The 21,272-nt window shown below is 43.0% G+C and overlaps 1 protein-coding gene across 1 annotated transcript in view; it reads right to left on the bottom strand.

The window, feature by feature from the left end:
- Window positions 1-21,272, bottom strand: part of ecpas (Ecm29 proteasome adaptor and scaffold) — a 40,321-nt gene that overhangs the window by 8,838 nt on the left and 10,211 nt on the right. The window contains exons 14-36 of the mRNA XM_083765668.1: window positions 21,010-21,132; window positions 16,606-16,709; window positions 15,626-15,749; window positions 15,296-15,376; window positions 14,894-15,113; window positions 14,163-14,254; window positions 12,871-13,005; window positions 12,601-12,745; window positions 11,802-11,974; window positions 11,178-11,279; window positions 9,660-9,783; window positions 8,881-9,032; window positions 8,601-8,655; window positions 8,373-8,487; window positions 7,431-7,499; window positions 6,718-6,835; window positions 5,863-6,030; window positions 5,348-5,427; window positions 5,071-5,176; window positions 4,466-4,513; window positions 1,857-1,975; window positions 1,177-1,327; window positions 369-434 (exon numbers count right to left, since the gene is read on the bottom strand). Coding sequence (XP_083621794.1) covers window positions 369-434; window positions 1,177-1,327; window positions 1,857-1,975; window positions 4,466-4,513; window positions 5,071-5,176; window positions 5,348-5,427; window positions 5,863-6,030; window positions 6,718-6,835; window positions 7,431-7,499; window positions 8,373-8,487; window positions 8,601-8,655; window positions 8,881-9,032; window positions 9,660-9,783; window positions 11,178-11,279; window positions 11,802-11,974; window positions 12,601-12,745; window positions 12,871-13,005; window positions 14,163-14,254; window positions 14,894-15,113; window positions 15,296-15,376; window positions 15,626-15,749; window positions 16,606-16,709; window positions 21,010-21,132 — 2,670 coding nt within the window. The remainder of the gene's footprint in view (window positions 1-368; window positions 435-1,176; window positions 1,328-1,856; window positions 1,976-4,465; window positions 4,514-5,070; window positions 5,177-5,347; window positions 5,428-5,862; window positions 6,031-6,717; window positions 6,836-7,430; window positions 7,500-8,372; window positions 8,488-8,600; window positions 8,656-8,880; window positions 9,033-9,659; window positions 9,784-11,177; window positions 11,280-11,801; window positions 11,975-12,600; window positions 12,746-12,870; window positions 13,006-14,162; window positions 14,255-14,893; window positions 15,114-15,295; window positions 15,377-15,625; window positions 15,750-16,605; window positions 16,710-21,009; window positions 21,133-21,272) is intronic.

Here is a 21,272-nt window from a genome sequence, read left to right as displayed (position 1 = left end):
ACATATGGGATATATTAGGTGAGGATATCTCTAGGTACCTGACAATTCGATTCCGATTCAGAGGCCCACGATTAGATTATAAATCGGCACCTCAGTCTTCCCAGACTGAGGTGCTGAGCTGCTCATTATTGAATCGCTTTAACCTCGCGGTTACAATATTAACACTTCTAATGACTTATAAAAAGATGGTAGCCACATTATTTTGCTTCTGGTGCATTTGGACTCCGGAGGCAGTTAGTGACATACAGACTGAATTAATATTTATAGTAAATGAGTTAAAGAAAGAACTAAAGAGCCTCCCATGATGTATTCTTCACTTCTTTATTTTGAAACTGGGCCTCATGGCTCGGCGAGGCTTACTTACTTACCATGTTAATGGTCTCCATCATGGGGGACGACTTGGCAGCACTCAGCCTAGCTGCATCCATGGCACTCTGGAGGTAAAACGAGAGTCAGAACAGATGAAATGATAACCTAGGCTTCGTCAGCGTTGTACGATACAGTGCTGACGAAGGCTTCGGCCGCAACGCGTTCGGTGTGTGCTGCTTGTCTGCAGCATGCCATTTACCGAACCTACCTATGGTAAAATAAATAAGTGCCTTAAAAGCTATTGCCGTGAGTGCTGGTTTTCTTCTATTGTTTAAAATGTTTTATCATACAGAGCATTTACAAAAATAACTATTAGGTTGTTATGTGTGATTGGAGAAAATGTGCTCCAAAGTGCTACAGTATACTTGAGTGGACAAATGATCTCGTAGATCAGTGGTTCTCAAACGTTTTAGCCTGTGACCAAAAAGAGAGTTTTGATGTCTCCCCGTGGGACCCAAACTAGTGAAAAAGGCAGTTCACAACACGTTGCTTTGCGTCGCGTTATGAGCTTGTAGATTGTCTATTTTCCCTACTACTTCAACGAAATTCCATAAATTAGAAAACAATTGTTGATTTGTCTTTTATTTCTTCATGAAATTACTGGAAAAAATAAATGAATTTGTTTTTAATTCTTGAAAAAAATGTTGTTCTAATGGAGGGGGGAATGTCGTTTGAAAATGTTATGATTTTTCTTTTTTTAACTAAATATAGGAAACAAAAAGGGGACAAAAGTGTCCGCGACCCACAAATGGGTTTTGGGAAGCAGTGTCTTGGATGACATGACTTCAGCCACCATCTCAGGTTTACCTTCTCCTGCTCCGTAGCTCGCAGACTGAGGTAGTTGAGGACCTGGGGCTCCAGGGTGCTGAGGGCCTCCAGCAGGGCTGGGATCAGCCGAGGGGTGTGAGGTTTCAGCCTGGCACCAGCCGTCTTACTCACCTTCACCAGGGTCTGAATGCTGAGGGAGAGACAATGTTTCAGATGGATCCCCCATTAGCCATGGCTTCAGCAGTTTTAGCAAGTTGTCTTAGCTATCAGTCTAAGTTAAACAATTAAACATAGCATACTTTGGTCACTGCATTTTGTGCAGTGTTTCCCCTAGCCAGAAACCGCCAGTGTAGGGGGAGCTTTCACCAGCAGCCCACTCATGATTGTGTGGTGGCCCGCCACACAATAATGCAAATAGGGGAAACAGTGGTGTATTTAGAACTAACTAGAAATTAACAGTTTTATAAGTCAAAGATTGTACCAAATAAAACACAATTTACAAAACAGTGTTGTGGACACACTTTGGTCATTGCATAAAAGACAACCTTTAAGAGTCCACACAATTCCTTGCGTACTTGGTCACTCATTGTAGGACCACAAATGCAACAAAAATGAATAATTAAAGTGAGACAGTCAGAGAGTGAGACAGATTCCAGGAAACGGAGAGGAAGATGGAGAGAGATGGGCAACTTCTGGCCATAAATGGAAAGGGAAGCTACCTGAGTGCGCGGACCTCCGGGACGTTGCTGACGATGCCTTTGTCCAGCAGGGTTGGTAACATCACTGCAACAGTTCTCTGGGCTGCAGCACCCGTGGACTCACACATACGAGTACACACCTGGAACAGACAGAGAAAGTATAGTTAGTAGACATACTGTAACACTTTTTCCTGATGTCATAAACGGTCAGAATCAGCTTAGTGTTCGCTTACTGTATGTGCTAAAAGAGTGACTTTGAGAGTTGTTTCCCCGTTACAATGGAAATAAATGATTTTTTCTAATGTACTATTAAACTGCACAACGGAGCAAAATAATTCATGGAATGGACTAGTTTGTTCATAACAAGGTAAGAAAACAAACCCTCTTTCTGCTGTACAGCAAATATATTTATTGACTCTGCAAAACCATTTTGACCAGCATTGAAAGCTTGACCAGGATCCTAACCTAGTAACCGTTGCTAACGTGGTATTGGCCAAGAACGGGCTTGGGTGGGACTTAGCGAAGAGCTAATTTAGAAACCCATTTTTCACCCAGTGCCAATTGCCTAAGAAGCTGTAATCCTGGGCACTACTCTCCCTCTCCCCAACCTGGGTAGAGCCCCGAACTGAGCTCATGCTTCCTTCAATGCATGAGGAGTGAGCAGGTCGCTTCATATCACCTGCCCGGTAGGACGTAGACATAGTACATGGTTATTCCAACCAGTTCCTTTACACCTCCGCCAGGCGCGCCCCGGCTGACCAGGGGGAGGCAGTATAGAGACCAGGATTACTGCATGTTTTTTGTGAGAGTAGTACACAACACAGTACAGGAACACGAGGAGAACACGCAAACTCCACACAGAAAGGCCCTTTCGCCAACCTCACCCAGGGTATGGGCACTGATGACGCGGAGGTGAGATCCCAGCGGGAATCAAACAGGGAGCTTTTTCTGTATGGCGACAGTGCTACCGACTGCGCCACCATGCACACAATTATATATATACTAGAATTTCGCTGCTGCTTCGCGGCCGCTCATCCGCAGTTACTTTGCCGCGCACTATGGGAAGAAGGAAATTGCGGGAGTTGACTCCACATGTAGTAACGGATGGGTTATTAGTTATTATTATGTGTCCTTATTAGTGTATTGTAGTGTAGTCAACACGTTATGGCTCATACACACTGCCCGGTATTTGCTCTGATTATGCTGTCGGGGAGCATTTTTGGCGCTGGCCGAGATCGTGATCTACGTTTTGGGCACCGCTTAACTCAACCTTTTTTGTCCCAGGACACATTTTTCATAGCCTAAAAATCTGGGGGCACACCTAGATATACGGTTTGTGTACACTGTATATATACCGGTGTGTATATATAGTAAATATATATATTATATATAATATATATATTATATATATATATATATAAATATATATATATATAGAATATTAGTGGTCCATGTTTGAGAACCACTGCTCTAAAACAACATTGGACAATGATGTTTGACAGTCAGCAATATTGTTGCTTATTCTTGATTTATTTTCTGACTTTATCTGGCCTGTTAACATTTTCATAGACCTGGTTGCTTGTTTCCCTCTCAGTCAATGTGGCAACCCTGGTCAATGCCGTGTTGACTGTTGTGGTTCTGTATGATGATTTAGCTTAGCACACAACAGCTAGGAGGATGCAGCAGGCTGATGCCGTCATGTTTAACAGTATTTTGCGCAATTTATGTCCCCGAATTTATGGATATGGACTTATGGCTCCATCGCTGCCTCTTTCTTTAGTAGAAGTAGAAATTTAATGTGTTGCTGACTGTTTACCTCCCTCTCACACGCGCGCTCACACACACACACACACACAGCTGACGTCCTCTCCCACCGACGTCAGCTGTTCATTTATCCTTATTCATACACGCTTTGAGCTGAGAGAAGCTATAAAGCGCCTTTTAAATATGACAATGCTGTATATATATCAGCTGCACAGTTCAGGCAAGTGTCTGTGGCATATTTAACTTTAACAAAATAGGTTTGACAGCTTAAATCCGCGCTGCAGTGTTGTGTGCGTGTGGGACACGGGGTAGTGTTGTGTGTGTGTGTGTGTGTGTGTGTGTGTGTGTGTGTGTGTGTGTGCGTGCAATCAGAAGTACTGGCAGTAGCGAAATAACAAACGCGATCTGTCTAATCGTAGTAGTTAGGCACAAACCAAGTAGTTTCTAAGAACAATGTTGATGTAACTAAGACATTCGCTGAGCGAGCTATATTTTAAATACAGAGATTTAGAAGGAACAAGCGAAATGGTGAGGCGACTATCCCCCCTTCCGTGATGTAAGGTTTCTCTGCGGAGTGCGGAGAGGGAGATCCATAGGGGAGATCACATTACAGCAGCCAAAGAGGGAGGGGGGGGGCTAATGGGGGGCACATCTTTCATGCGCACATCTTTTCATTGGCTAGTGACACATCTTTTGCGCCACGTGACAACTTCTCAAATGTATATTAGATAATGTATTGACGCACATATATTTTGGGGATTTTGTATAATCAACTAAATAGATTAGTCTGATTAAACACTTAAGGACAGAGAGACACAGAGACACAGACACACACACACACACACCCAAAACAAACGCAGACTTACCTTACTGAGTGTCTTCAGTGCTATGTCTGCAGCCTTCCGCACAGACTCCTGAAATACAGCCACACAACATGGTCAGAGTGAACCTGAAAACATCATGCAGCCTTCCTCAAAAGCCTCCACCGGGTTTGAACTGGTTTGGTTCTGTTTTTTCCCGCCCCGAGTGTTCCCGTTGAAAATTAATTGGTTCAGAACCCTAAAAGAAACCGGGAACCAGAAAAATGGCCACTGGTTCCATGAAAGGAGGTTCCAAGAATCTAGAACGGACCAGTTCTAGAACCAAAGTAGAAAAGGGGCCACAGACTCCTGAAATACAGCCGCACAACACAACCTGAAAACATCAGCAGAGCACTATAAACTACAGACACATATATATGATAAATATACCAACTCGAATCTGAATCTTTAATCATTTATTCATTAATGAGCGAGCATCATGGGAAAGATTCCGCTACACTCAAATGTGTGACAGCGTCTAACAGTAACATCTATTCATCTATAGTAACATCTGTGTGTGGGGAATACAAACCTTGATGTCATCTAGTACTCTGAACAGGTCAGTGTGTGTGTGTGTGTGGGGGGGGGGGGGGGGGGGAAGGAATACAGACCTTGATGTCATCCAGTACTCTGAACAGCGTCTCCCACATCTCCCCCAAGTGGTCGACGATGTCGTCAGCCTGACGGCCACGGATCAGGTCGTTTAGGGCCAAGCAGCTGGAGAATGTGACAATTAGATGTTTTTGACAATTATTTCATTATTTCATTCATTACACAATGGTATTATATTATGCAGAGTTTAATTATTTTGTCCTGCATTAAGGTGAGGAGAACGCTTTGGCAAAAGATTGATGAAGACTGATGTACTGCAGCGGTTGTACTGCCTACCTGGATTCTCGTACTCTCCAGGTGTTACTGGTCAGGTTAGCGAGTACGTCCTGCAGAATCTCCTTCAGGTACTTATCCACCTGAAAACACGTCAGCACAAACATGATGTACTACCCACAATGCACCTGAAAACACGTCAACACAAACATGATGTACTACCCACAATGCACCTGAGACACGTCAGCACAAACATGGACCCACAATTCACATGAGGGACTAAACCAAGGCCGGGTACCTCAAGACCATGTGCAGGAGTATCATTATGTAAGGGAACACTGTATCGTCAATGAGTGTGTGCAGTGATTTGACCCTCAGTGTTCCTCAAGGTTCAAGGTTGTACTTTATTGTTACATCTTGTGTAACATCTTGAGTAAAACCAATTTTAGTTTTTAATTAATGCAACAGCATAGATAACGTTCCATTTGTGCACTCTAAGAGTTATGGATGTCCTTAAAATAAATAAAAAGGTTTGAGAAGCACAGAGTGTGTACTATATCTCCATGGGCTCCTCCTACCAGAGTCTTGTCCTTGACCAGTGCGTCCCAGATGCTGGTCATGGCCTGGCGGATCTGGATGTTGGGGTCAAACTGGTAGCGGTAGAGGCGGGGGATGAGCTGGGGGAGGTAGGGAGTCAGCTGTTCTCCAGCCTTCGCAGCTATGATGTGGAACCCGAATGCTGCTCCCTGGAAAACACAGCAGGAGGACAGCAGGTGAGTCATGTTGAAAGAACAGCTATGATTACAGCGCCAAGAAATCCCATATCCTATACAAATACAAATAGTTTGGGCCTGTTTTTAGGGAAATTTGTGTCATACATCTAAAAAATCTGAAAATCTAAATGAGCACATGAACCTAGTAGCAAACTAATTGGTCTGGTCCCCTACTACTTCACTGTTTCCCAAAAAGTGGGTCGGGAGTCCGGACCCATTTGTGGGTCCTGGACACATTTTTTGTTTCCTACATTTTTTTACATTCCTAAATTTTTCATTATTTAAAAACAAAATTAAATACTTTTGATAATTTCATGAAGAATCAAAGAAAATTAAGAAATTCCACAAATTAGAAAACAAATGTTTAAAAAGAAGTGAAAATAGCCGATCTACAAGCTCACAACACAAGCGTGCTATTTTCACTAGTTTAGGTCCCAGGAAAATGTCTCGCTTCTTTTTTTGGGGGGGGTCTTGAGCTAAATCGTTGGGAACCACTGCTCTACTTCACTCCTATAGGACGACAGAAGTTGAAATTGTTGTTAAATCACTGTTTCGGGTCATAATGTTAAAAGCACTACCTTTCCTATTTTTGTTCGACGTTTAGATTGACAAATAGTGATGGAGTACTGATAGATATTCACATGATGAATATAATGGTACCTTGCGGGAGTTCCACATGGCGTGGTGATTGGCCAAGTTCATGAACTTGTAGACCAGATCTGGTTGATTGAGGTCGCTGGCCAATGAGCAAAGCTCCTTGTATGTGGACAAGCCTTGCCTGCCATGAACCATGAGACAAAAAATATACAAAGACGATCAACAATCATGAGATGTACTTACAGTATTATAACAAAAGCCAATCTACCAATGAACATATTGACCCAGCAGCCATTTTGCTCTAACGTTAATAAGTATGTAGGCCTGTAACAATTATTACATAATCGTCTAATCGGAATTATTTGAGATAATCAAATGATTGTAATAATCGTTTCCACGTTGAAAAAAAGCTAAAATAGCAGACCTACACACTTACAAATACGAGTTATGAACGCTTTGTAAGCTTGTAGATCAGCTATTCCTGCTATAATTTTACCTAAGTTTAAGTGTAAAAATAATGAATATGTCAGTAATTTCTTTGTATATTTCTGTCATTTGTTGACCAGGAAAACATAAATGTATTCTTTATTCACATGTTCCAAATCCAATGTTCAATGCAAAAACATTTTTAGATCGTACATTTGCATGTATGACATGAGATGAGATGAATATGGTCAATTAATGCGTGGGTTCTTAAAAACTCCCTTGGTGTAAATAAATGTGCTATGAACATTATCTGGAATGGGAAGAATGTATTCTGGTGGGAAATGACTGACCCGTCTGGTGCTTTCCCCAAAGCTTCCCCTTGGAACACCTCGGTGTCGCCTGACACAGCATGCTTCACTCTGTTTGGAAAGAAAACAACATTTGACTTCACATCATTCCTCACCCGTTTATAGAGTTGCTACTACAAATCAGAGCCATACCTATGCCACATTTTTGGGTCAGATGCTGATCGCAAAATTTGAAAAGTCGTAGACTACTGATGTTTCGACTGATATTTGACATGAAGAAGATCCACAGCGGATCGAAACGTTGTCAACTTTGTACCAATAAAGAAGTCTGTCAACCTCTTTAAAGTAGCCTAGCACCCACAGTTGATGTGCGTATAGTTACGTTTCCTTTGAAGCTTTTTCTAATGCATTTCGAAAACTTGATTACGCTATTTGGAATATATGTTAAATCTTCTGAAATACAAACTTTTACAAAAAAAAGTTAACCACTTAAGCCTATTCCAAAATGTACAAATACATAAATAAAAATCTACAAGCTCCCAACACCTCGTGTTGCAACATGCTGAGCTTGTATGGGAAAACATGGAACATTTTACATATTTACTGGTACCTATAATGACAAGCCCGATACAGATGTCAATAAAGTCTCATAATAATGGCTGATATATTGGCCACACCGAAACATCTGCTGGTCTATTGGAGCAGTGGTTCTCTAGGGGGTCCCCAGCACAAAGCATCACAATAATTAAAAATAAATAAAAATAGCAGATATACAAGTACATCTGCTATTTTTTATCTGCCATTTTTTGTGATGCTATATTAACTAACACACATCTTCTGGGGTTCCCTAACATTTTCAGATGGGGGGTCCGCTGCCAAATGCATATCAATCTGGGGGTGCCCGGTGCTTGGCATGAAACAGTTTGAGAACCACTGCATTAGAGTCTACAACAAACAGCCACACTCCTCTGTCCCTTCCATCACCTCTTGCCAGTCATGAGCGTTTCCACCAGGGTGGACACCAGTTCCTGCTGGTCCCCTTCTCCTCCCATCTCATAGACCAGACCCAGGCCTTTAGACGCCACATCCTGACTCAATTCTGCACCAGAGGAGGGCCAGAAAGAAGGTGGTTTAAAGTTCGTTTCAAACACATTTCACGGATGCAAACAATGGCAGGAATGGAGTCGATTTCAGATTGGATCGTCATCTCACCATCGGGGTCCGATAGATTGGAGATGAACGCTGTCTGAATGTCCTTTAGGCTGGACTGGAAAGAGTGAATAAAAGTACGATGAAAAACCAAATAAGCCCCAACCTCTACCTCTAAATGAGAGTACACTTCCACCCACTATTAAAATCACAGCAGCAATTTATTGGCGATTGAAAAATCTTGTTAAGTGTTGAGAGAGAACTACTGATTTAGAAGGCAATTGTAGAATCGGCCTCAGGTCTTAAATGGGTTCTCCTGAGCCCCTGCCCTCCAGCTGGGTACCTTGATCTGCTTGTGATGGCTGAGCTTCTTGACCAGAGAGAGCAGCCAGATGCAGGCTGCCTGTCGGACGTGTGGGTTCTGACTGGGGATGTACTTGGACAGAATGGAGCTGAGGACCCACGGTATCACGTCGTTGTTGTTTACATCCAACACTGCAGACAAGAGGAAGAGCATTCCTGAAACAACAAACACTGTTCCGCTGCCAAAGGCGTCTGGTGTTTTGTTTTAAGACACAAAATTACTATCCTTTTTTTTCGTCAGGGCTGGTATTACAGACCTAAATCCATTAATCCCCCCCAGGGGTCTATAATTGGTCCCTTCCTTTTTTCCCCTCTCTATGCCAAATCTCTTAGGTGAAAATAGTCTACAAGCTCACAATGCGATGCTGCCGATTAATTATTATCGTGAGCTTTTGAGATGAGCTATTTTCACAAATATTTGTCCATTATGACATGCAGAACGGAGACGCTAGGGTTCAAGTGGCCAAAAGACAAAGGCTTACATTGGCCACCTAAATGTATGTTTCTAATAGTGTGTGGCTGTAGGACAAATCTGGACAATATTATTTTTCTAAGATATCTTTGGGCTTTTTTGCCTTTATAGATAGATCACAGTAGGTAGACAGGAAACGGGGAGAGATGGGGGGGAAGACACACAGCGAAGTTTGTCTAGATTGGGATTTGAACCCATGCTGGATTAGCAGCCAAGGTGCCTGGACCGCTAAAGCCGGCCCAGGACTATGGCCAATATTCTAAATTCTTGTGTAAGACAGTGGTTACTTTGTGGTGGGCTGTACTGCTCCTCAGTGCAGGTCCACGGGTCCCTGGCAGCTCCAGAGCGGCTTCCTATGGCACCACTGGTGATGGCCTCTCCTACTGTGAACTGCAGCTCTACCTGCTTGGCCTGAGAGTGAGAGAGAGAGAGAGAGAGAGAGAGGACGACAAGAAGTAGAGATGGGGAGTTGTGAATGTTTGTTAATGACAAACTGGTTGTAGTTTCAAGTAGTATGTCATCAATGATCTATCTTTTTTCCTCTATGTGTTAAGCATATGCAGCAGTTGTATCTGGGTTGACTGAATTGTAACCTTCTTCTGAGGAGTGTGTGTGTGTGTTTGTATGATAACAATGTCTGGCTGTAATAAACACGAGTTAGTCCCTGTCTAGAAGGCACTCATATAAAGAATGGACCCTTCGCTAAACCCCAACCCAAAAGCAATTGTTTAATGCTTAGGCTGATAGCAGGTGCATGCGTTATGGAGACAGTCAGTAACTTCCAAGTTCCAAGTTCAACACACCAGAAATTGTGTTTGTCTATAAATTAACTACCTTAACTTAGCGAAGGTTATATTGAGGCCAAGTCTATGAAGTCCGAGGGACAAGTGTAATATGGGTGTAAACAAAAACTTCACTTCCTTCAAGCCGATTATCTTCCCAAATGATCCTGTAGTGTGAGAGGTTCTAGGACGCAATCTTAAACCTCCCAATCACAACCTCACAACACGCCGCAGAGGCGATGCGTTGTGAGCTTGTGGATCTGCTCATTTCAACGCACGTTGAGCAGAGAAGGAGACTCACGCATTTACATCGATCAAACAAAGTAAATATAGTTATTAAAATAGCTCTTGTTGTGCTCCCTCATGCCCACCCACCTCAAATAGACAAATAGATAGAACTTTAATGCAGTTAGAGCTGCTTGGAGCAGACACAAGCGTGGAAAAGTGGTCTTAAGGCCTATTCATAGTCTGGATTTTCGGTGGTGAGGTGACCACCGCTCCGGTGGTGAGCTGACCACCGGAGCTGAAATAACGTTGAGCGGTGGTGAGTAAAAACAGAGAGAAGGGCTGGAGCGGTGGCGGTGGTTTGCTCTTCACCGCGGCTCGTGACGTCATGTTGTAGTTCGGTGGTCACCCCACCACCGAAAATCCAGACTATGTATGAGCCTTTAGTCAGAGAAGGGGGAGGCGTGGGTGAGAGCGAAGTGAATACACTCGCACGACGCACGTTGCTGATTTTTGAGTGGTGCAACCACTCCAAGGAACAGCAATGTCCGTGTTCACGTATGCCTGTGTTCTCCTATGTGTGTCTGTGTTGGTTAATGAGCACCAGTATAATATGACTATGAGTACCAGTAGGGGCGCTGTTGTGCCAGAAACAGAGAGAGGGATAGTGCTGCACTGTTGCCTTCTAATGAGAGAGAGAGAGGTGGGGGGGGGCAACAGTACTGTTGGCCCGGCTCTCCACGCAGCAACACTTGTAGCATGCCGTTGTCAGTCAATGAGTTGAATACTGTCCTGTACCTCCACAGAGTCCATGAGTCCCTGCAGTAGCTTCTTTTGATGGGGAAAGTCCACATCTCCCACTGGGAGGTATCCCAAGGTCTGGATGGATCGCTCCTTCATCTGCACACACACACAGACAGACACAAACAGTACGTTTGAATTAGTGTTGATTTTGTCGACTTAAACTATGACGAAAAATGTTCGTAGACTACCTTTTTCACTGAGGACAACTGAATAAAAACTAAATAAGAACCATCTACAAATAAAAATTACGGGTAGACAAAAATGTTAAGGAGGGACTAATGGAGAAGACAGAACCAAAAGACAAGTAATTTTATGCTTCATTGATTGCATGCTGAAAATTGCCAATTGCATTGTGAGCTTGTAGTCTAAAAGCATCAGTCATAGTCTATTTAAAAGACTATGACTAGAAATCAACACTAGTTCGAATAGGGACAAATGGTACAGTGATGGCGACTGCGACTTAATTTATTTTGTATCGAGCGAAAACTAAATGACAATGAACTTCCCCGTGTTTCGATATTATACTTCCACAATACATGTAATATACTGTATTTACGGTGTATAGAATCAAAGTACACATTTCCCGCATGGTTCTCTGCGTTGTCCCCGGGCGGGTACCTTGGTGCTCTCCTTTCCAGAGGGGATGCGAGCCAGGAGGTTGTCCACCACAGCCAGCTTGGTGAAGCCCTCGCCCTCCGGGGGGACCAATAGGGGCCCGTTGCGTCCGATCTCCCCCAGCGCTGTGCACGCTGCTACGGCCAGTAACGCACTGCTGCTGTCCAGAAAGGAACCTGGAGACAGACACACGCACGCCGTTATGACTTGAAACGAACACAATTACACTTTCTCTAGTTTATTGAGGGGCGCTAGCCATTCCTATGCACAGCTTTGTGTGTTTGCGTGTGTTTATGAGCCGTGTTTGTGGCACGGAATGTGATGATTTGATTGGCTGAGCGCGGAATGTGATTGTCAAGAGTGTGATTTTTTTTTCTTTTAAATCAGCTAAATTCTATTTGAAATAATGGAAATTTGAAGTAGTGCCACAAAAAATACGATTCATTATATCCCCAGTAAATAATCTGGAACTGTAACCACACAACTGCCTAATTCAGCAATGCTGTATTCATGACAAATCATCATTACTAGGAATGTCCCGATCAGGTTTTTTGGCTCCCGATCAGTTTCCGATCTTTTGATTTTGAGTATCTGCCAATAGCGATTTTTCCCGATCAGATATTAATATTTTTATAGAACACTTATGCCAAATCACAATAGTAGACATAGACAATAACCAGTCTAATATCATGATATGGATATAATATGGATACTAGGGATGTCCCGATCACGTTTCTTTTGTTGTTGCTCCCGATCTGTTTCCCATCATTTGAAAACGGATCGGGACAACCCTAATGATTACCGATGGTCTTGGTGGCCATGGCGACAAGCTCGTCGTCCTCCTGGGGTGTGGTATTCATCTGTAGATCTGCAGCTTTCTTCTTACTCATGTACCTGCCCACCATGTAGCCCAGCGCCATGATGGCCCCATGCTGAGTCTCAGGGCTCTAAAAAGGTTCAATGAAACCCACAAAAGATTAATATTACTTTACCATAAATGCTTCCTTCCCTAACACCATTTCTGTTTGTGAAGAGATCTGTACAAGAGGGATTTGCATGCGTTACAACATACATGGTTGTCTTTAGTGATCTTGACCAGGTTGTGCACGGCCGTATTCAGCTCATTCCCAGACATGGTGGAGACGACCACAGCATACAGTTGGGCCGCCAACTCCCTCAAGTCCTCCTTGTTTGTGTTCATCAGACTCTGTAAAGGTAAGCAACATTCAGCATTAACCTTAACCCACTTTGAGAACCACTAGTTCTGAAATGCCAATGACTTCTAGGTATATATTCTTGTTAGAGGGAGTGAATCATCTGTGTCGGCTTCTTCATATAAAAATAAAGAAATTAAGGTTAAATATTTCAGAAAATATAAAGCATGTGAAACTTCAGATGATAAACTGTGATCTATGATGTCAGTTTATGACATGACTCGAAATATGGACAAGGTTTCAGCAGGGCTGCAAGGTTTCACTGTTGATTTACTTGTAAATGTACTCTCCCTCTTCCGTTCTCTCTTACCATCCTCCTCCCTCTCTGTCTGTCTCATTGTCTCCACCAGGCCGAAGGCATGGGGGGAGAGTATGTTTTGCACTGCGTCCGTCCGTCCGTGTGTCCGTCCGTGTGTGTGTCCGTGAGCAGCTAATCTCGGCCACCGTTAACCCGGTCAATGCCAAATTTTGCACACACACTCCCTGGATGCCAACGATGAACCTCTGCCCCAAACTTTCCAGAACGGCCTGTTATAGCGCCACCAGGAGGCCGCTTTGTGCAAAACAAGTTTTTGCACAGTACACCTACAGATTTTGTCCAAACATCGCGCAAATTGGTACACAGTCTCTCTAGAGCCATTCAACGAAACCGGTCTTTCAGATTTCTCAGACTCCATCCTGATTGGTTAAGATTGACTTCCAAAGTTCACAGGAGTGCTCAGTTTCAAACAAAATGCTGCAAATCATGAACACATCGCGTGATTTCCGTGAAATTGTGCACGCACATTCCCACTAGGCCGAGGACGAAATGCCACATGAACAATTTCAACTCAGCCTCAAGGTGGCGCTATAACTGGCTGAAAAGTGTTTTTACCTCTAACTGCACGGATCTGTGGATAATTTACTTTTGTTGCCCTTTTATCCAACCACCAGATGAAGGCAAGCTGCAATGTCCTACATTCCTATCCTGGTGGAGACCTGTGCCCAGAAGGGCACTTTTTCTAGTTCAATCTCTATCTTGCTCTCTTTCGGTCTGTTTCTCTAGCTCTCACACATTTTATACATTTACACTAAGTTGTAGCCTCAAATTTAGGTTTTAAAGAAACCTGAACTGAGCTTAAGTGAGGTACAATGAGCAACAAATACTCACTTTAATCCAGTCAATTTTCTCAACAAATCTTGGAGCCAGCTTCTCCGGGCAGCCAGACACCACCTCTAGAAGACAGTACATAGCTGGGATTCCTGTTGAAAGACCATAAGCAAAGTTCACAAAATAAAACTCTCTTTTCAGTAAACATACTTGTAACATGTCACATATGAATGTACCGACTAATGCCAGCTGCATTTCAGACCAACACTGTATTCATCTTGTATGGATAGAATAACTACAACAGCTGCTACGTCTCCTAAAATAATATATAAAACTAGAAAAAGTGCCCCTTGGGGCACAGGTCTCCACCAGGATAATAGCATTTGTGATGTTTGGACAAAATGTGTCGGATATGAAAAATCTTACAGACCTGTGTTGAACACATGACTATAATATAGTGTATACGGCCTCATGGTGGCGCTATAACAGGCAGATGCGAAAAATGCAGGGCAAAGGTTTTTCCTTGGCCTCTTAGCCTCTCTAGAGAGTACACATACAAAGTTGTACACAGATCAGGCAGTTATAGGTAAAAACAGGAATTGGCCTGTTATAGCGCCACCATGAGGCTGATTTGAAAATGTGGCATTTCTTCCTCTGCCTAATGGGAATGTGTGTGCATAATTGCACAGAAATCGCATGCTGTATTATGATTCAAGGCAAAACATACTCTCTCCCCATGCCGTCGGCCTGGTGGAGACAATAAACGGGATAAACGATGGATTTCCTTTTACCTCCTATGGCAGACAGTAGCTGCTGCAGCAGGTCAATGTAGACGTGCACAGGGTTGGCCTCGCCGCCCTTTGACCCGAGGGTCGTCTGGGTGTCGGAGGTCAGCAGTGTGTGGACGTAGCGGCCGATGGCGGGCGCGTCGTCCTGCATGTCCACCAGGTTCTTGGACATGGGCGTGGCACCGGCGCTGTGGGCCAGACACATCCTCAGGTAGAGCATGATCTGAGGAGAAGACGTGGAGCAAGGGGAAGATGACAGCATCAGCATCAACGTATCACGTATGCAATGTGAGAGATCGGATCCGTGCTATAGGGGCTAGAGGGTTCTCTGAAGAGAATATATTGAGAGTTTAACTAAGCAACTTAGTAAGCAAGTACAGTAATAGATCAATGTATGTTCCTTACCTCTCCAAATGCAGACGGGTTGAAGGGAAGAGTGGAGGTTCCAACAATGTACTTGGCTGGCGTTTTCATCCTCTGAACTGCCTGATAATGAGAAGATCAAACGAGAGAGATGATGTGGGAATATCTTTGAAGAAATAGTGGAGACATACTGTATGACAAAAGACAGTGTCTTAGAAATAAGGCTGATGCCCCATTCATACTTGGGTTGCACAGCACTGAAACTGGCAGATTTACAAACGTGTTGCAGCGCGGTGCGAGCTTGTAGATGGGATATTTTCTGTGCACGTCACCCATGCATAACTAAGTATAACTCAGGCTTAAGTTCCTGACCTTCTCCTGGATGTAGGCCACCATCTCAGTGAAGGAAGGCATTGGTCTGGAACCCTCCTTCTCCGTGCTCTTGGTGCGGACAGCCCTAAGTACCTTTTGGGCCTCCGCAGACACCTCCTCTTTCCTTTAAGGCAGAGCAGAACCAGATTCTACAAAATTTCTTCTAAATCATGGCAGTTTTCTGAATCATGCCGGTGGTTCTCAAACTATGAATTTGGCCACAGAAACCCCCATCTCAAAATATTGTGTTCCAGGGACACCCCAGAAGCAATGATTTGAGTTAAAAAACACAGTGAAAGAATATATATTCAAAGATTTGCACCACATTTTCACGATTTTTCAAAAATAGCAGATCTAAAAGCTCGCTATGAGAGTGGCCTAGAAGGGTTGCCGTCAAAAAAAGTAGCTATTTAGCTAGAATTTCGCGTTTTATATAATTAAAAAGGACCCAAAGATGTGTCCACATGCCCTAGGACACATCTTTAGCGTCAGGCCCAGGCCGTAGCGTAACGGTCTGGGCACCGGACTGGTGATCCAGTCGCGGTGTGCCGCGGGTTCGACTCCCGGACCCGACACGGCCTTTACCGCATGTCATCCCCCCATCTCTCTCCCGTTTCGTGTCAGCCTACTTTCTATCCCTTAAAAAATCAATAAAGGTGTAAGCCGCAAAAGAATATCTTAAAAAAAAAAAAAAAAAAAAAAAACAAGCATGTCAAACAAGGTCAACCACGGTTGCTGCATAGTTTTTACCAATTTGACCAAATAATATGGGAGGCGCGGGGAGAACCAGCAGGCATTCATGGTGATGCCCTAGGTTAGATAACAAGGAAGAGAAAGAACATCCGCACACTAGTTCTAGAGCTCCATGAGACTTACCGGTACTTTATTTAGAGGCAACAAATCGCAACGTTTCGACTTACTAGGTCTTCATTTTTATACAATATTACGGGTATTAGTATAAGAATACACTTGGTACTTACGGGTCTCCGGCAGCCAATAGCAGCAGGTACCTAGAGGACACATGATCAGGTGCAAACACTGTGCTGGCAAACTTCATCGCCACCTGACGAACCTGCACTTCGGGCTGACAAAGACATGACACAGTATCACCACACAATACATACAGACAGAATAATATGAGCAGTTCACATGTCCCAAATATAATTACAAATCAAATTCAAATCTGACTTAACAGGACATTTTATTTTTATTTAAAAAGAATTATCGTAATTTCATCGTCTACTCAGACTTATGTAAAAACCCCAGACAGTTATTGGTGAAAACTGACATGTTGATTACGGTAATGAGCATTGTCCCTGTCAAATAAATACATTTGTCCTTCTAATACGTGAGGGGGCTTGTTTATGTTTTTCATTTATTTTTTAGGAAAATAAATAGAACAAAAAGCTGCCAGGGGCCTGTTTCACGAAACTTGGATTAGAGATTAAGCCGGGATTTAACACATATCCTGGCTTAATATATCCTGGATCAACGATTAACCGGTTTCATGAAAGCTGGTTAATCTTGCCAGATTGGCCCAGGCCGTAGCGTAACGGTCTGGGCACCGGACTGGTGATCCAGTCGCGGTGTGCCGCGGGTTACACTCCCGAACCCGACACGGCCTTTACCGCATGTCATCCCCCATCTCTCTCCCGTTTCCTGTCAGCCTACTATCTGTCCCTTAAAAAATCAATAAAAGGCGTAAACCGCAAAAAAATATCTTATGCCAGATTAATTTAACCAGTTAACCTGGATATGTTGAGGCTTGATTCGGTTTCATGAAAGTGATGCTATTAGTTACCATGGAAACTAATGCTTTGGACTTAGCCTGCTCCGGACCAGGCTAACAGCCAGGTTTAACCTAATCCTGATGTCTTTATTGTCTTTACTGTTCATTAAGCAGTCAAACTGATCACAAACCAATGATGTTTTCCAGACTTATTCAATTATTATGGGTTTATGTTGCCTTATTTGTATCGTTCTGCATTAAAGGACAAATTTAAGCACTATATAAAATCAAATAACCAAAATATATAGGCTGCACAACATCATGACAGCTTGTGAGCTTGTAGATCAGCTGCTTTTGGTGAATGTTCCCCAGAATAGGTTTGCTGTCGTGCAAGTGCACGGTTAAGAAGAATTATTATATTATATTATTATTATTATTTTTGTAAAAGTGAAAACCACTAAATATTACCATTGTAACGTTTCACCCACTATTGAACCCATGACCCACAGTTCACCAGTCTGGCCCCTCTCTGGACAACAACCCCCTTCCCCAAAGGTAGCTCCCTCAGAGGAGGGAGTTATGGCCAAATATCACAATGCGACTAGGGATGCACCGAAAGGGAAATTCTTGGCCGAAACCGAATACCGAATAGCCGAATACATATTTGTTGTAAAGCTACCTGATTATGGCAAAAGACATGATTATGGCAAAACCTAACTTAAATAATAAACACTTATGGGTCCATTAAAAAAACATCTAATTAATTGGAGGCTTTGTGATTAATTCATCTCAATTAATCACATATCAATAGGCCTATTTGACCTGAGCAGTGAGCTTTTTTTTCTACATAAGCATTGGCAATAAAACAAGTAGTAATAATAATAGTGATAATATTATTTATATAAAGCTTCTCTGAGTACTTAGACACTTTTCAAGGAGAACATGAGAAAACAAATAAAAACTACTTTATTAGAGAAAAACTAAGACTATGGAATAAAATAAATTAAAGTGGAATGAGATAGCAATATTCCAGAGGTGGGTTTGAATTTATAGGTGGTGGCATGTCTCTGAGTTTTGGGAAGTGCATCGTTTTGACAGGTCTGCCTACTGTGGACAGTGAGTGAAACCCTGACCATTAAACATGGGCAGACGCAACGATACAGTATCATTCATTGTTAAAGCTCCAAATGATATTCCCATTCGTCTTTGTGTCTGGCCATGTAAACGCAGCAGCGAGTGTGAGGTGTTGGGGAACGGATGGAAAGTACATAGTGTTAAAACTAACGTTAGCTCCCATGCTAGCTATAGCTTTCCTCGTCAACAGAAGAGCTGCTGATATCACGTTGCTTGTGCCCGTGGATGGGAAATAAGATTTAAAAGGCTATGGAAGCGTGGATTAAAGCACAGATGTATGCAATAAAGTTGTGTCGGATCTGCCTGTGCATTGAAGCATTCCGTGACTGCTGCTCACTGTTGTGTTGTGACTGGCTGGCTGTGGCTGCTGCCTGCTGAGCTGATGCATAGTTAATGAGCGTCATAAGCATGCGCCCTTCCTGCGCTGAAAGTAGCAGATCTACAAGCTATCTACCCGTCGCAATGCACAGCGCGTTGGGCTTGTACATCTTTGTTTTCCCCGCAGTTTAGTTCGATTCACAACTTTAGGACCACTACTACTATTCAGTGATATTTTTCGGCTTATTTGAGCCGAAACCGAATAGGCCGAAAATACATTTTTAGCCATTTTCGGCCGAATATTTTCGGTGGCCGAATTTTCGGTGCATCCCTAAATGCGACAATATCATTATGCTTACAATATTAAGAATTCTGTTTAAAGTTAATAGTAGTGGTAAAATGTAAACTATATTTTTGGGGTAGTTAATCATTCAGTCTATCCACTATTGAGAGTATGTTCTCTCTTTAATTACAGCAGCAGTATTTATTTTAGAAGCTTAAGTATCAGTAAGTCTTGAATAGATTAGTAAAGATACTGAGATATACAGAAGGGGGCAGTAATGCAACTATTAAGGATGCAAACTGCCATAATACCCCATGAAGAAGAAGGATCAGTAATTCTGTGTTCCACAGAAGGGGTCTAGAGACAAAAAGCCAGACTGTCTATTCAGCCAGGCTTGCTGATCCCGGCTCGCCAAATCCGCCAATTCTGAGCCTCGCTTGGCTTTAGTGGAACGGAATAAACCAGGCTGTAAAGACTAGGGCTGCAACTAACGATTAATTTCATAATCGATTCATCGGCCGATTATTTAAACGATGAATCGATTAATCGGATTATGGCACCTTTTTGCAATTACTTAAAAAAATTAGCTTCAAATTATTTTAGGCATGTTGTAACTAACAATAAAGACAATAAAAATGAATACTCATTCAAAATTAATATTTTACCCCCTTTTTTTATCCAATTTGATTTCATTGCCATTCCTACTTGTAATGATACTGTAATCTGTAATGTTGACCGTGTATAGCTGACTGTCTCTTTCCATTTCTATCTCTGGGACCCCAATTCTTTTTTTTTTTTTTATATGGTAAAATCAATTGTGAGTCCATTTGGTTCCATTTTTGCACTCTCTGTTACAGACCCTTTAGGGTCCACTTGGTTTACTTCCTAACTATCTATAATGTAGCTGGAACTCCCACTATGAGAACCACTGTCCTACACAGTCTGTGTGGACACGCACGCACGCACACAGTCACACACACACACACACACACACACACACACACACACACACACACACACACACACACAGTGCATACAAGTAGCATGCTAGCTGATAGGGGAAACCGTTCTTATAGCAGCCATATTGGCATGTTCTCTAGGGTCTAGGCTCTAGTATCACATATTGCTAAAGTTAAACAGCACTGAATAAATCATTGTTAAGCAAAAACGTTCACTTCACGGAGATTTTTGCCCTGTGCCCACTTCAAGTGATTACACAGGTGGAACAAATGAGGAGCTAACGATCGTTAGCAAGCTACACTGCTATAGTGCTCGTCGTAGACAGCCTGCAAGCTCACAGATTCAGACATTGCATTTTTTGTCATAAGACAAACAAATATGGACAGTGGCCGTGCTCACAAATGTTTGGGGCATTTTGCAAGCAGATCATCGCAGCCACAGAGCTGACGCTCTCCCTCTGTGTGTGTGTGTGTGTGTGTGTGTGTGTGTGGGGGGGGGAGACTGAAGTTGGGAGAGAGCGGGGTAGATGCGGACCGGGCGCTCTGATCACGTTCAAGACAATATTGTGGGTGCGTTTGGAAATGCACACCGGGAGCGCACTCGCCTATTAGTTTGCATTGCACAGTGCGCTCAGTGCGCTATTTCCGAACGTGCCCTGTGTTGTGTTTATACCGACCCGTTGCATATTGTTCGTTCAGCCTAGTGCCGTTACGGAACGGTAAAAAGAAAGCAGCTTTACGTTACATTTTAATGTTGGAAAACACCCGTGATAATAATCGATAAGATAATTCGTTGGCAACGAATTTAATTATCGATTTTTATCGATTTAATCGATTCGTTGTTGCAGCCTTAGTAAAGACCAGGATTGAAAAAGCCTGGTTTTGGCCTAAATCCTGGATTAGTTAATCCAAGTTTCGTGAAACAGGCCCCAGGGCCTCCATCAGAGTGAGGTTTACCTACCTTCCCTATGTATGCAGCAACCAGGGCCTCCATCAGAGTGAGCAGTGCCCCCTGGAGGTTGGCATATGCTCCTACCATCATAGACAGAGCTTCCTGGATGGCCAGACGAACGTCCGACTCCTCCTACAGACGTTCATTAGGAAACACCAATGTCAGACACCCACTTGACCTTTGACCTTACTCAACACATATCACAACACAAAAAGGATCACATCATAACAAGAGGGTGTTCAATGATTGTGATTGTACCGAGATTAAGATGT

Source organism: Protomyctophum parallelum (assembly GCF_964188405.1).
Source record: "Protomyctophum parallelum genome assembly, chromosome: 5".
In the NCBI taxonomy this organism is placed as follows: Eukaryota; Metazoa; Chordata; class Actinopteri; order Myctophiformes; family Myctophidae; genus Protomyctophum; species Protomyctophum parallelum.
The sequence above is the reverse complement of the archived record's forward strand: the minus strand, read 5'-3'. Positions and strand labels throughout refer to the sequence as shown.